The sequence below is a fragment of the Charadrius vociferus genome, unplaced genomic scaffold, assembly GCF_000708025.1.
Source record: "Charadrius vociferus isolate BGI_N301 unplaced genomic scaffold, ASM70802v2 scaffold390, whole genome shotgun sequence".
Taxonomy (NCBI): Eukaryota; Metazoa; Chordata; class Aves; order Charadriiformes; family Charadriidae; genus Charadrius; species Charadrius vociferus.
In genome coordinates this window covers 232,677-247,320 of record NW_009646433.1, presented here as the reverse complement: position 1 = coordinate 247,320, position 14,644 = coordinate 232,677, and the positions used below count along the sequence as shown (strand labels likewise).

The 14,644-nt window shown below is 41.2% G+C and overlaps 1 protein-coding gene across 2 annotated transcripts in view; it reads right to left on the bottom strand.

Annotated features, from left to right (window-relative positions):
* PCDH15 (protocadherin-related 15) overlaps window positions 1–14,644 on the bottom strand; it is a 371,643-nt gene that overhangs the window by 247,803 nt on the left and 109,196 nt on the right. For both annotated transcript variants that reach the window (XM_009881484.1, XM_009881476.1), the window contains 3 exons: window positions 10,632–10,751; window positions 7,082–7,192; window positions 3,616–3,786 (listed from right to left, as the gene is read on the bottom strand). In XM_009881484.1, coding sequence (XP_009879786.1) covers window positions 3,616–3,786; window positions 7,082–7,192; window positions 10,632–10,751 — 402 coding nt within the window. The remainder of the gene's footprint in view (window positions 1–3,615; window positions 3,787–7,081; window positions 7,193–10,631; window positions 10,752–14,644) is intronic.

The window sequence follows — 14,644 nt, the reverse complement described above, 5'->3', positions numbered from 1 at the left end:
TACTGGAAGGCTGCTATAAGGTCTCCCTGGAGTCTTCTCCTCTCCAAGCTGAATAATCCCAACTCTCTCAGCCTCACTCCAACAGGTCCATGTCCTTCTTATGTTGAGGGCTCAAGAGCTGGACCCATATTCCAGGTGGGGTCTCACCAGAGAGGAAGGGGAGAATCGCCTCCCTTGACCTGCTGGCCATGCTGATTTTGATGCAGCCCAGGATGCAGTTGGCTTTCTGGGCTGCAAGCATGCATTGCCAGCTCATGCTGAGCTTCTCATTCACCAGCACCCCCAAGTCCTTCTCCTCAGGGCTGCTCTCAATCCATTCTCTGCCCAGCCTGGATTTGTGCTTTGGATTTCCCTCACCCACATGCAGGACCTTGCACTTGGCCTTGTTGAACTTCATGAGGTTGGCATGAGCCCACCTCTCAAGCCCGTCCAGGTCTCTCTGGATGCCATCCCTTCCCTCCAGTGTGTTAATCGCGCCACACAGCTTGGTGTCATTGGCAAACTTGCTCAGGGTGTGCTCCATCCCAACATCCATGTCACCAATAAAGATGCTAAACAGCACCGGTCCCAGTACTGACCCCTGAGGAACACCACTCGTCACTGCTCTCCACAAGATAAGTAATCGTGCAAGACTGAACAAAAATGTTATTGTTACCAGTGACATTAAATTCTTTACTTTAAGGGTCAGCTGAGTAGGCATCTTGCCCTATAAACCAGGACTTCTTTTTCAAGCTACTGCTTCTGAACAATTCATACTTCAATGCTCTTTGTTCTAGATTCATTAATATTCCTTCAAGTTCATTAAAAAATTAAAAAGCAAATAAAAAATTGACAATGTTGGACTACAAATAGTTCTTCAGCCTATGTAGTGGCTATGATTAAAAAAACTTCAGCAAACAGCATCCTATTTGCAACACCCACTGGAAGATTCAACACCTACATTGTAGTAAAGATTAATCTTTTAAAAAAACAACTGGTGCAAAAAACTTCAGATAAATCATTCTGAGGAGTATATTGGTCACTATAAGCTTCTATACAACCTGACATCATAGTTATAACTTCGCAGCATCACAGCCTTGGATAGGTCTTGTCTACGTGGTGCAACGCAACAGTTTCACATCATGCAGAAATCTCCAACCTACCTCTGAAAGTGGTCCTCTGCCCAGGCTGCTTTGCCAGCTCAGAGCATCGCCCGAGTCCACTGTCAGTCCTGGCTAGTCCATACAGCTCGAGCTTCTCTGCATTTTATTATACCGCTCTTTGCAGGACAAATATAATACATATGTTTGCTAGCTGAACTTATTTAGCTACCATCCATATCTTCTAAATGAATTATAATTTAGAAGGCAAGTAAATATTTGAGGTACCAAGGTAAAACTTTGAGTTCAAACATCCTTCTTCCACTTACGTTTATCAAAACAGCTGCAGTGCTACAAATAGATAAACAGCAAATAGCTGGTAGTTTATCAACAGAACATGTTTCTCATTTCATAGATGAGATTTCTCAAGGTGCAGTTTGACGCAAAAAAGCCAAAATGCAAACAAAAAAAGCTGACACCCAAACAGATTGTAGCTTATAAAGTTGAATGAATACACTTTGCAACTCAGCACCTAATCACTAGTCAGATTTTTCTTAGACACCCTTCTTCGCAGACACCGCTTTGTCTTCCAGCACAGCATATGTGCCTGACCAAGGGCAGGAACGGAGACAGAGCTAGACTCCTTCCATCAGTGAGAGCCACATCAGGAAAATTATGAGACTCACATTATGCCTTAAGGTAATCAGATAATAAACAAGGTAATGATCAAACACTGGTTATTCACCATTTCTGCCTTACCTGCCTCTGTACTGAGAACTCTATCAGATCTGTGCAGATAAACGGGGTCATATTCTGTCATCCTCCACAGTTTGGGTATCCCAGTAACCCTGATGAGGTCACAAACTCAGCTGGGGAATAACTTGTGGTTGCTCAGTTACCTTACAAATTTCACTATACCCAAGCCAAATTCATGTAAAATTTAAAGTAAATGGAGTTATTCACCAAGTCCAAACCAGATATCACAGTTGCAAAGGGTTATCAAATACCAAAAGTGTAAGGGGGGGTTGTGTGTGTGCAAATCAATGTAATAAGCTTAAATATAGAACAGCTCTCCCCTCTCACAACTTATTTGCTGCTGTCATAAGCTGAATATCAAGGATCCAGTCTTCCTACACCTTACAAATCAGGCTGCAGTTGTTTGGAAGAGATCCTCTGGTAGAGCAAAATCGCCTCCTTTGGAGGCGGCAATTATCTCCCTGTAAGACCCAGTCTTCTCCCAGAAGTTTGCCAAGGGGTCCAGACTGACTTACACCACCTCCCTGAAACTTGTTCTAGCTCTCCCTTATCCAGAAGGCACAGTAATCACACATCTTGATGACAATAAGCCTTATGCCACCTCCTTAAGACTGTACTGGTTACTAAACCAGAGCCTGTACTGTTAATCTGTGCAGAAGCAATTGATCAACTGCCATACATTGAACTCACTTTCAGCTGTTCCTAAAAAGGATAAAACAACTGTGAGAGACTTTGAAACTTGCCAACAGTATCACCTGAATCAACCAAGCAGCGTGGTGGCAGTGCTTGTTGACCCAGCTCAAGTGTATTTGCAGCAGGACCCCTGAGGCCAGACAAAGCAGGAAACCATAACGTGTGGGTTGGCAAAAGACTACAAGGCACAGGGTGGGAAGACACATAAGGCAGACAATAGAAGGAACCTTCATGTTTCCAGCCTCAACCTCTCCCATCTGGTCGGAGGAAGCAGGACAGTGTGTCCTGCAATGAATAAGGGAGTATTGACATTAAGATCATGACTTCAATGTTATCTTAATGTCACCTTAATGTCAATGTCAATCGGGGGGGTAATACCCAGTGATTCAATTGGTTCTTCCTTTTTATATTCTTAAATACAGGAATCAAAGTTTATATATCAACATCAATCAAGGAATTAATTTTTCTGTCTCGCCCACCACAGAGATGCACATCTGCATTATACCAAGCAGCAGTTCTCCTATAAGGAAGGGGAGGTGGCATCACCTTGCATCAAGAAATGATAAAGCTCTCACCTCCTGCTTTTGTGATTCACTGTGTGTGTTCCGCTGTGATATGAGGCTGACACTGACCTTTATCCCTATCCTAACAGATGTATTAACTAACATACTTAGTACAAGCATCTGGATAAACACATTGCTCTTTAGTGCCTCTTGATTGAAACCAGGTAACAGCCACTCGTAATCTTTGCAGGGACTAGTGACTAAAGCTCCTCTTCCAAAGTGCTTCTTCAGGATATTTTGAGAGCAAAACACGGACAGATCAGGAAAAGCAATTCCACAATTTAACAAATTTCAGTGAAACTCAGCCCTTGCAGTGAATGAGCAGTCTGCCATTGTATCAAAGCTAGAATTTCACCATCTATTCCTACATATATCTTACCTTTGCTTCCTTTTGTTTAGCACAAACTGTGACATAAAGCATATGTGACCCTTCTAGTTACAGTTCTCAATTGCATCCACAGAAAAAGATAATGGCTGCTTGCAAAACAAACATATAAAACTTGCAAAAAATCAAGAGGACTTACAGGATCAGTCAGTTCTGGCAAGCTCGCTTGGTAGGTGAGAGGTCTACAGTCACGAGTATTATTCACCAAGACACAGGGAAGAAACATTGGTCCCAAATCGTCCCCATCGAGCACATCTACTGTCAGGGTGGTTGTACTTGTCCTTCGTTCATTAAGATTTTGGGCTCGGTCCTGTGGAGCAAATGAGTTACATCCGGGTGAGACATTCTGAATTCAGAGTTTAAAAAAAAATTTAAAGGCAAAACATACAAGCACCATAATTATCCAGGTTCTACGAAATAGCTAATTTCAGAAACTTCAGCCACAGAGCTACCACCTTTGATTTCATAAAGGCTCAGAAATACAAGTAAGAGGTAAAAGTTTACCTCTTGAATTAAGAAATACTAAGAGACATCTAACACTCAGAAATAATCCTGGTTTGAGAAATTAATTCTCAGGAAATGTGTGAAATGAAGAGACATGTCTGGTTAAATCTATAAAAATGCAGCATATTTGTAGAAGATAAAAGTCCCTCGTGCCTTACTTACAATCTGAAATACAATGTTATGCTGCCTTGTGTAACTCCACCACATACTATCTATAAGTAAAAGGACTTCCACTTACAGAAATGGAAAGCATAAGCAGTAACAACATATTTTCTAACTGGCACTGGAAAGGCACTGGACTGTAATGCACAATCCACCTCCGCATGCCGCAATTTAAGAAAGATTTAGCAACAAAAAACAGCCAGAGGACAGCAATGAGATTGACCTAAGATCGCCAAACAGTACTCTATATGGAAAGCTGATTTGTCTAGAGAATGAATTATACTGCTCATAGAATCACAGAATGAGAGGGGCTGGAAGGGCCCTCTGGAACTCCCCCAGTGCCACCCCCTGCCAGAGCAGGGGCACCTCCAGCAGTGGCACAGGACGGCATCCAGGCGGGTTTGGATGGCTCCAGAGTGGGACACTCCACAACATCTCTGGGCAGCCTGTGCCACTGCTCTGCCATCCTCAAAGTAAAGAAGTTCCTCCTCATGTTAAGATGGAACTTCCTGTATTCAAGTTTGTGCCCATTACCTCTTGTCATGTTTTAAAAGGCTGAAGAACAATTTTGTCCATAATAAAGTAGCTACAATGCAGCACCCCAAAAAAGTCTCCATGCTGCATGACAGCTTCTCCTCAATGTATCACAAGATACCGCTGACTACTGCAACTTCCTTGCTGTCTCCTTTCTTTTCAGACATTACACTTTCCTGAATTGGGGGAACCACCTGGATTATTTTTTCACACTGAACAAGCTATTCCCTAGCAACACTTCACCTTTTCTTCCTTCTTTTGTTATCATAGTGAAGAAACAGCATGACTCTCCAGTACTTTTTTAAAAACAGTCAAAAATATTTCCATTTTCACAGAGAAAATGCTGTGATAGCTTTTATTTACAAAAATAAAATCTCGTGGAAGGAATATGGGCCACTTCCTAAGTCTTGCCCTCCTATCCTAGGATAACATTGACAGAAAAGAAAAAAGATTTTTTTCTTCAGAAATATTTATGCTGTTTAATATAATTCTCTGTGTAAGAGGAATAGGTGATTGCTCTAAATCAGATTAGATACATTTTTTTTTTTCTCCCTACTTTGCAGTCCACTCAGTTCTTGGAAGCGCTTTATATTTACAGTTAACTACATATGGGAATTTCTGAATTAAGCTTTCTTCATGGTCAATGATGAAAAACAATACCAGCTACAGGGAGCAGCCTTCATCATCAACTCATCTGTTTTACGTTCTCCCAATATGTGCCTTTGAGAAATACTGAATCAAGGCACACATACACAGTAATAAATTTCAGGTAGTATCTTCAGGATGTAAGAACAATAAACTATCACTGCTAATGTCATCAGTGGAACAGAGGTATGTTTGCATAGCATATACAACAGAGAGAATTAAATGTAGCCTGCAATATTTTGTAAATGAAAAATAATACGCGTAAGGTAAACTCCTAAAAAAGCTGAGCTATAAAGCTTAACTAGAGCCTTTCTTCAAGATTTAGTTTCTCATCTGTGAGCCCTCAAAGCTTTAGTGAGCTCAGTTCCCATTTGGGTATGTTTGAGAAAACAAGACATTTCAATCACGCGAGTTTCCCCATTATGTATAAACATGATATAGAAGCTATCAGCACAGCCCTAGTCCCAAACCTAGTACCACTAAGGTGACAATTTACTGTGTAAGGGCATACATTGAAAGGAATGAACAAATTAATACAAGATTCCTTTGTAGTACTGCCACTGCGCATCCCAAGCTGTGCCTTCACCACGTTGTTCCTGCAGTGTGACAGGCTTCCCTCCTCACGCAAGGTGTTCGCACTGCTGCACGCCATGCCTTTCTCTTGAAAAACATGACCTGCTCAGCTACCTCAGTTGCTTTTCTAGGAGCGCAGTGTCTTACGAAACTCACAGCTCTGACATCAAAGGAAAAGAGCTATGAACATACAGTGGTGATCTGCAGAATAAATTATTGATAAAACAACAAGCCAAATCAGTTCTGAGCCTTCCGTATTCCTGTTCAAGAGAGCAGCAAGTTACGTTACCCAGGTAAAACAACTTGTTCTAACAGCCAGGAAGCATCTTTGGATATATCTAAGCACAAAAAGCACTGCGACACTCCTGGACCCTATCTTCTACTGGGGAAATGCTGAACATGCCACAAAATATGTAGGAAAGTAGACTGTAAATATACAATTCTGTATCAGAAAGGTGACAGTAATATAAATGTGTGAATTCAGGAGCAAGCTATCTTAAAGTTCCTTCAGAGCATTCTCGTTTTCCCACAAATGAAGTAGTATCACAACAGAGGTAAAGAACCAAGGAAAAGTTTTCATTTCGGCTACTATTATTATTAAGACAAAAAGGGAAAAAAGCTTTCACAGCCTTCAAGGGCACCAAAAATCTTCTCTGATGACAGATATATTAGATACAGTTCAAACATCGCTTTTCTTCTCTGTATGCATTATCCACTGCCAGCCACTTCGTAAGAACCTCTACATATGCTTGCAATATGACTTGAAAGAAGTATCACCTCTTTATAGAAAAGTGCATTTCAAACCTTAAGGATACAACTAAATTGTATCCATTAAACTCATTTGAGCTTAAATTAGCATTGCTAGATTTGTTAGAAAATGAACACTTAGTGACACTAGAATGCACTTTTCTGCATGAGCTGCACTTCAAATTTGCAACTTGTTCCTTGTGCCAAAAAGGTTGTCTTGTTACACGCACTGAGCAAGCTTTTTTAACCAGTAGTAATATGCCTAAGCTTTCAACGACCTATATAGATCTTAAGTAAGATCTTCAGGAGAAGAGTGGTATCAGACTTGGTATTTCAGCAACACTTTTCCTCTCCTTGGAAAAAAAATAATATCTAAATTTGGAAATGAAAACCCCACCTAAATCAGTGGCATAAATGGCCATTAAGACATCTATACTTACATTTGCTTGAACAATGACAAAATAACGCGTCTTTTCTTCATAGTTTAGTCTTTCCCGTAGAACTACTGCTCCAGACAAAGTGAGAGGAATGTCAAAGGTCCTGTTGGAAGTCTGCAAAAGTTAAAACAGTATGACAAAAAGTTAAAACATTTCAAATAGGCCACAATGACATGATATATTGGCTGGCATATCAAAATTGCATGTGCTTGCCAGATTAGAGATTTTAAACAGTTTTCTGTGGTTTCTCCCCACCCAATTTACTCCATAAGAACGACAAAATAAATAATCATTATGTAACAAAATTCTCTCTGATTCTTTGCATATGCATTACTTCCAACCACAAAGGGAAGTCAACTATCCTGCTTCTTGCAGATTTGCCATGCTGAATTGGCAGTGGTACGTTCCGAAAAGCTTTCCCTATTTGTCAGCTGAGAGCTCCAGTCTTCAGTTTCTACAGCATGGCTTGCCTTCATCTATTTTTTTTCTTACTATTGTAGAAAGTATCAAGTATTAGATATTAATAAATCCACACCATCGTATTTATCTTCTCTTTATTCTGGCTTTCATAAGGGCAATGAAGTAGTAAACACGTGGAGAACATCAACGCTACACACTTAGGTGTCAGTTAGGCACATGTTCATACACTAGTAAATTTGGATTTCAGGGTAAATCAGAATGGGTAAATCAGGTGAAATTCAATTTGTCCTGCATATATGCTTAAACAGATTCAGGTTGCAAAGGCGTGGCATCGAATGGCAGGAGGGTACTGCTGGGGTGCACACACCTTTAAAGGATTCACCTTGACTAATGACCCATTTCGGGAGGAGGATTACAGGCACAGAGGTTTCCGACGCGAGATTTGGTTCCAGTCCTATTATCAAACTAATCACATAAAAAAAAAATACCTTTCCATGCTTCAACCTACGTAGAATACAGTTAACATTTAAGTAGGTTGAATGCATAATAGCAATACAATATTCCAAAATCTCTCCACAGAAAGCACTGCAGAGGTACAGAGTACTATTCCTTCCTTAGACAAGGGAGGCCTTTTTTTCTTTTAAAGTTGAACCATCTGCTTATAGTGCAGTTTGTTTTTCAGCAAATAAATGATAATGATTATGAAATTCACCATGTTTCAGATATTTGTGGTGTGCAGGAAAAGAGGATCGTAAAGTACATCACAGACACTGCTAGATAACTGGGGACACTCTTTGCTTATGTCTGAATCTGGCACTCATCCTTTTGGATAAAAAAAATACATAGTTCCCACTGAAAAAAAATCTATTACCATTTTTATACTGAGGCAAAACAGGAAACTAGAACAGACTCTCTTACGGTTGGAAGAAGGAAGAACCAAGTAGGGTTGAGTACACTGCTTTTGCACCGCCTCTTCCCTTCTTTTAATGGTATTTGCACAAACAAACCAGCAGGGTGTGACCTACACAACTAATGGGTAGTATCTTTGACTGCTGTACATGCATGCACACATATATGTGCCACTTCTAATTCACCAGAAAGATTCTCCTAACTGCTTCAGCCAATTTATCTCTAATTTAAAAGGCCAGAACCAGCTGGAAAAGACTCTGCAGCTGAGAAACAGCCAAGGCACTCTCAAAATAACTGCCTTGTCCTTGGCAGATCTTGCCATGAGGATGTACTTAAGTGGAACTGTACAATCTAAACTGTTAGGAAGGTTCAGCACAATTTCAGTAAGAAACTTCAACCTCTTCCCAAACTGCTTTCATCAGGAGTCCCCTCTTGCTCCAACACAGCACAGAAACGCAGTTGTTCAGTGGTGATCTAAAGTTTAACTTCCAGACGTAAGTTTGTGCTGCAGGTCCTGAAGGTACCACATCAGAAACCCTGTGATCCCTCTGCAAACTCCATTTATTTCTGCTGCAACCCAAAGTGTAATGAAGCTCCAAGGCCATTAAAAGATGCGCACAACACCATCACGTCAGTTGCATTGCCATCCAATACTGAAATGAGCGAGGGAATGCTGGAGGTCAGGAATATCAAGACACTGCTTTATCACCTGCTTACTCCAAAAGAACCAAACTGGTTCTCCTTTTACATCAAAATAGAGACAACAAAATGCTTTTGTACAGCAGTCTTCATAACTTAGGATATTTGTTGGCCCATAGTCTTCAACATGGGCCAGTAAATTTAAAATGGGGACTGTCAGTGGGATAACAATTCAATTTACTCCCCGGAGTGATGATAATGCGAAAACTCAGTATAGCAAAAGCATTAGCTATATTCTATATCTCCAGATAAGTTCAAAATGCTTGATTTTGAATCCTCCCAAAACACAATTCAATGAATCTCAGAAAAAATAGCTAGTAAGGAGGGAGTCCAGAACTTGTTTTGAGGACACATTTGTCTTAATAACCTTCAGGTATAAATAGAGCCCTTGGAGATCTAAAAATCCACTCTGCATTAGGAGAAAGAATCTTTTTGGAAAGTTAATTGACTTGATCCGTAGCTTTTAACTGCTAAGAAAAGTTTTATAGCATTCCTTTAAATGATAGCTAGAGCCCAGCCCTACGTCAAGTATTTTTCCACTTGGCTTTTACATGTATCTTCCCCATTAAAAAAAAAAAAAAATAAGTTAAACTGAATTTCTAGAATAAGACCTCTTGTTGTTACAGGGTTTTTTCCAAATGCCTAAATTCCTCTCCAATGAAACTTATGAGCTATAATCAGTCTGCTTTTTTCTAAGGCAGGAGATTATATCATTGGTGCCAAACAACACTGCAGGCATCTTCATCACACAACAGACGTGGATCCTAGAAGTAGAAAAGGTTGGGGTGGGTGGTTTTTTTTGTGAATTTGAGACCACTTGTTCACTCCTGTCATTCCTTCCTGCCTTCTGTTTACTTTTCAAATATTTCTGGTAGCAAAATAGCATTTATTTATAACATTTCCATTATGCAAACAGTTAAAAGTTGATGTTAGCATAGCATTTTAGTACTCACTATTTCCACAGAAAACCCTTGCCTTTGTTTATAAAGTTTAGGAGATAAACTCTTCAGTTTCTATACCGCCAGCATAAAGAACACCTATGAGTGTGACATGATGAACCCACACATAGTGCATTAGTAATTTCACTCATTTAAGTAGTCTCACTGAAGCACGTATCATAATTTGAGACTGCTCAAGTCTGTGCAATCAATTTAATCTCTCAGAAAATTCTGCTGTTTTAAAAAAATAAATAATTCCAAATATACATAACACAAAGTCAGCAAATTCCCTATCTCCCAACAACTTAACAAAAAGCAAGATGAAGTGTGGGAACAACACTGGAAAAGACAGGGGATTATTCGTGAGCAGTACTGAAGTAATGCAGCTGCTAACAGCATGGCATGAAGGCAAGCTCAGCTGTGATTACATGGCAAGCAAGGCTCATAGGCACAGAGGATATTCTACATCATGAAGAAAAGAATTTCTTTATGAAGTCCAACAGCAACCTTTGGTTCTTTTTCTACTTCAAGGTGTATACACACACCTGAAAGAAAAGAAAAGTTAAAAAAAAGTTAAATGCTCTTACCTTGTCATTAGGATTGTACTGGATGACATACTCTATTTGGCCATTCGGACCATCATCAATGTCAGTAGCACCATTGTTTCCAGAAAATCCTGTAAAGATGGTTGTTCCAACTGGAGTTAACTGCAAGAACAGAGACAGACAGATAGAGAGTGAAACCAATTTCCGTTTTTATCCCATAGATTGTCTGCATCGGGACAGAATCCCATTTATTTTAAAAAGATGAAAAAAATATCCTAGAAATGAAAGAATTCATGAAATAAATATAAGTAGATTTAAAAAAGAAAAGCTACTTTTTCAGACCCGGTAAGGAAAATAAAGATGAGCTGCAAAAGTAAAAAGAACTTACTTAACAGTGTCTTCATGACAATTTGAATAGCACCAGATAAATATTATTACATGCAAACACAGACACCCAGAGAGCTTTATGGCTTTAAACAAACACAAAAATGATGTTGTTTCTCCAATATTTTGTTGGCAGCAATTGAATACCCATAAAATTATATTTTGAAAATGAATCAATTTATAATTATCCTAGCACAGATAAATAGCATGAAATCAAGACCCATTGAGAGCAAGGACAGAAGTCCAACTGACTTCTTGGGAGTCATCATTTCGGAATTTTATTATTCGGAAAACTTTGTGTGTAATCAACCCAAAAGAGAAAAACAAATGAACAAACAGCTCTGGATTCAAAACAGACATCGCTGCTAGCCATGCCTCCCGCTGCTGCTCTCATCCCACCCACATTTTTGGCCCTTTAATTCGCAGAGATCCACTGACCCCTATGCTTTCCTCCAAATTTTACATTAAGTTGTTGCACATCGTAAACCTATAGGGTCTAAAAAGGCTCAAATGCTGTAAAAAGAGAAGGCGGCAAAGGACAAAGAGTCATTCAAACATTTTGTTGCAAATGTGGATGCTATTTCATTTTCATATTTTGTAGCTCACACCATAAAGCAAATAATTAACCAACCACCCATTTCCTCCTATAGTCGTAGTTTCTGGTCTGGTTTTATTTATAAAGCTGCTAATTACTTTAAGAGTTTAATGGCTGATGGAGTTCTCTGAGAAATATTTTCAGGGCTCAGAACACTGAATCTTTGACATAAAACCCACCAATTCACAGCCTTTTTAAATGACAAAACAGGAACGAGGAAGTTGACTGTTCCCTGGTGCCTACTAATTGTGAGATAATTACCTCACGGAGAGTCTCTGCCTTGTACCTCTGGTACAGCAGCCGCCTTTCAAGAATCCAGGAGGGCAATCGCCTCAGGAACAGGAGCCTCGCCTGACCGTACAGAACCAGAGCCAACTGGCATAAACCAAGAAGGAAAACTTATCGGATAACGACAAACCCAGAAAAAGGGGCTTTTTCATGTTTTTGTAAAGGGATAGAAGAACAAAGCAACCTGAAAACCAATTTGGAAAATTCACAGGAGGGTTCATAGGGTTCCTCCACCACTAATGGTGGGCTGCCCTCGCCCGGCCACAGACCCCCACCCAGGTGTCCCCTCACCCCCCTCCAACAGCACAGGGAGGGAAATAACATGCTTAACGGGCAAGACGAGGAGATCACTTACCCATTACCCTCTCTGGCAGAACAGACTCCGCTTGGGTAAAAATAATTTAATGTACTGCCAATTAAAAATACATTCGGATGGTGACAAACGAAGACAGCACAGCACCCCTTTTCCCAAGGCTCAGCTTCACTCCTCACTCCTTTCCTCCTCACAGTTTTCTCCTCACTGCTTGCTGCTGGGGGGCATTTCCCCCCGTTTCTTCAGTCCGTCTCCCTGAGGTGCCGCAGCCCGGCTGAGGGGCGGCTGGAACCCGCCGGAACCTGCTGGAACTGGCCCCGCCCGCCCGGGGCGGCCCCGCCCTCTCCTCACAGAGACCCCTCACAGCCCACACCTGGGCACAACACCCAGTAGGACACTAAATACAACAGTTTAACCAATTAACTGTCGGTTAAATGATACAGTATCATTAGCGGGAAGAGCCGGCACCGCACCGGCATGCCAGGCGGTGGAACTCTGCCACGTTTCTGCTGTCGAAACAGAGAAAAGCCTCAGTGCTCCCAGATGCCGCTGAGAGGAGCAGCTTTGAAGACACCCCACGTGCAGCAGGCGGGAAAAGCCAGGTGAGTAACACTGCCAAACGCCACGCTTGTTAGCTATTCCTCTCTGTTAGCTTTGCCTACAGGTTCCCCAGCCCTCGCTCTGCGGGACTGCTCCCCCTCCTCAACGCCTGTGGGTGCACACTCTCAGGAGAGGGGCAAGTCACCGCTGGAAATCAAATGACAGATCTCTATTTAAGAAATTTCTGTCACATCAGAGCAGCCCAAGAGCTGACGGACACCCGTGGAGGTGTTGGTACGGCTCTGGCTCTCCCTCTAGCCGGACGCCGTAAGGCCATGTCCTGCAAAGGGAGAGGGTGGGAGCTCCCAGACTGCCCTCACCACGTCCCTCCATGGCTGCCGAGAGATTGAGGGAGGGCTGGACCTGCACCAGCGCTCACAGCCGAAGGATGCTGAGAGCTCTGGTGCTTTTCAGAAGCACGTAAACGCTCAGTTTCCACTGAAGTCAGTCAGCCGCTCCGCTCGGCAATAGTTATTTGCTCCGTTTCAGCCGTATCGGGGTCCTGACAGGGCGCGGATAAACGATGATGACCATAAAAATGCTCCAGCACTGTAAAGCACATCATCAAGCGATAACAAAGGAGACAGTTGTAAAAAGGAAATAGCAGTAAACACCAGAATTACAATTGCATGCTCTTACCGTAAAAGTCAAAAGCTAAAGTCTTGGATTTAGCGTATTACATCCGAAATAACGGACTGCAGATGTGCAGACCTTCATGAACCTAATACACACATTTTCGTTATTTGTGTTTTCTTTTATGAAATACAAATGATACTAGAAAGGACACCAACAAAATCCCCTGCCACTCCCTCTTCCTGAAAGTTAGGAAAAATATAACTCATTTCACTCAACTTTCCAGTCTGCCCAAGATCTCGCATCAGAGATTACTGCAGCCTTTGGAAAAATTCAGACGAGCTCTTAACTAAGTGTCTCAAACTCCACTTCTAATCACATTTGAGATGCACTCAGCATTCAATACACACAATATTTTTACACTGAGATCTCAACATTGCGATGATTTACCATTAGCCAGCAATATCACTTTTACCCACAATTTGCGAGGGCTTTCTGACAAACTCCTGTGACCATTCACTTTAGTGTTGGAAACAATAAGGAGAAATTCAGTTCACCCTATAAAGTGTGACTATAGTGCTATAGTACTATAGATATAGTGTTTATATATGCACTGTTTTTATCAATGTGAATAATCCCACTGGTCCTGATTAAATAAGGATTACTTATTATATGAACAGCTCATGAGGAACTGCATTCCTAGGAAGACAGACAGGTAACATGGGAACGAAAGGCACGTTTTTCTAGCGAATATCATGGAGATAATCTAAAACACGTATCCAAAAGCTAAAAGCGCGGGCTGAAAGACTGGGTTTGATCTCACACAGACATAAAATAGGCATCCCATTTGAATACAGGCATGCGCAAGCAGAACAAAGTAGCTAATCAGGTTTTTGGCACTGGCGAAAAGCAGAACATCCAGATGGTTTTGTACTACATGCTATATAATATCCATTATTTCTCAAACCAGTGATCAAAATCATTCTTTAGTAGGTGCACACACTCTCTAGACAGCAAAGACTTATCTAGAGCTCAAACCGCCCCACACCATTGCTACATTTACCTGTAACAGAGAGATTCTGCACAGCACCCATTTCCCCCCAATTTCCAACTCAGTCCATTCTCTGAAAAATCTGCCACCTTGTCCTCTGGCAGTCGGGGGAAGTGGAAATATGTCTACAAAGGGGTTCCTAGCTCCTTTGCTTTGCTACCTTTCCGAAGGACCCAAAAATGGCTTCAGAAAGCATTGCTTCAGCTGTCTCTAGAGCCCCACTTGTCTCCTTCCCATTAGATATGCCTATT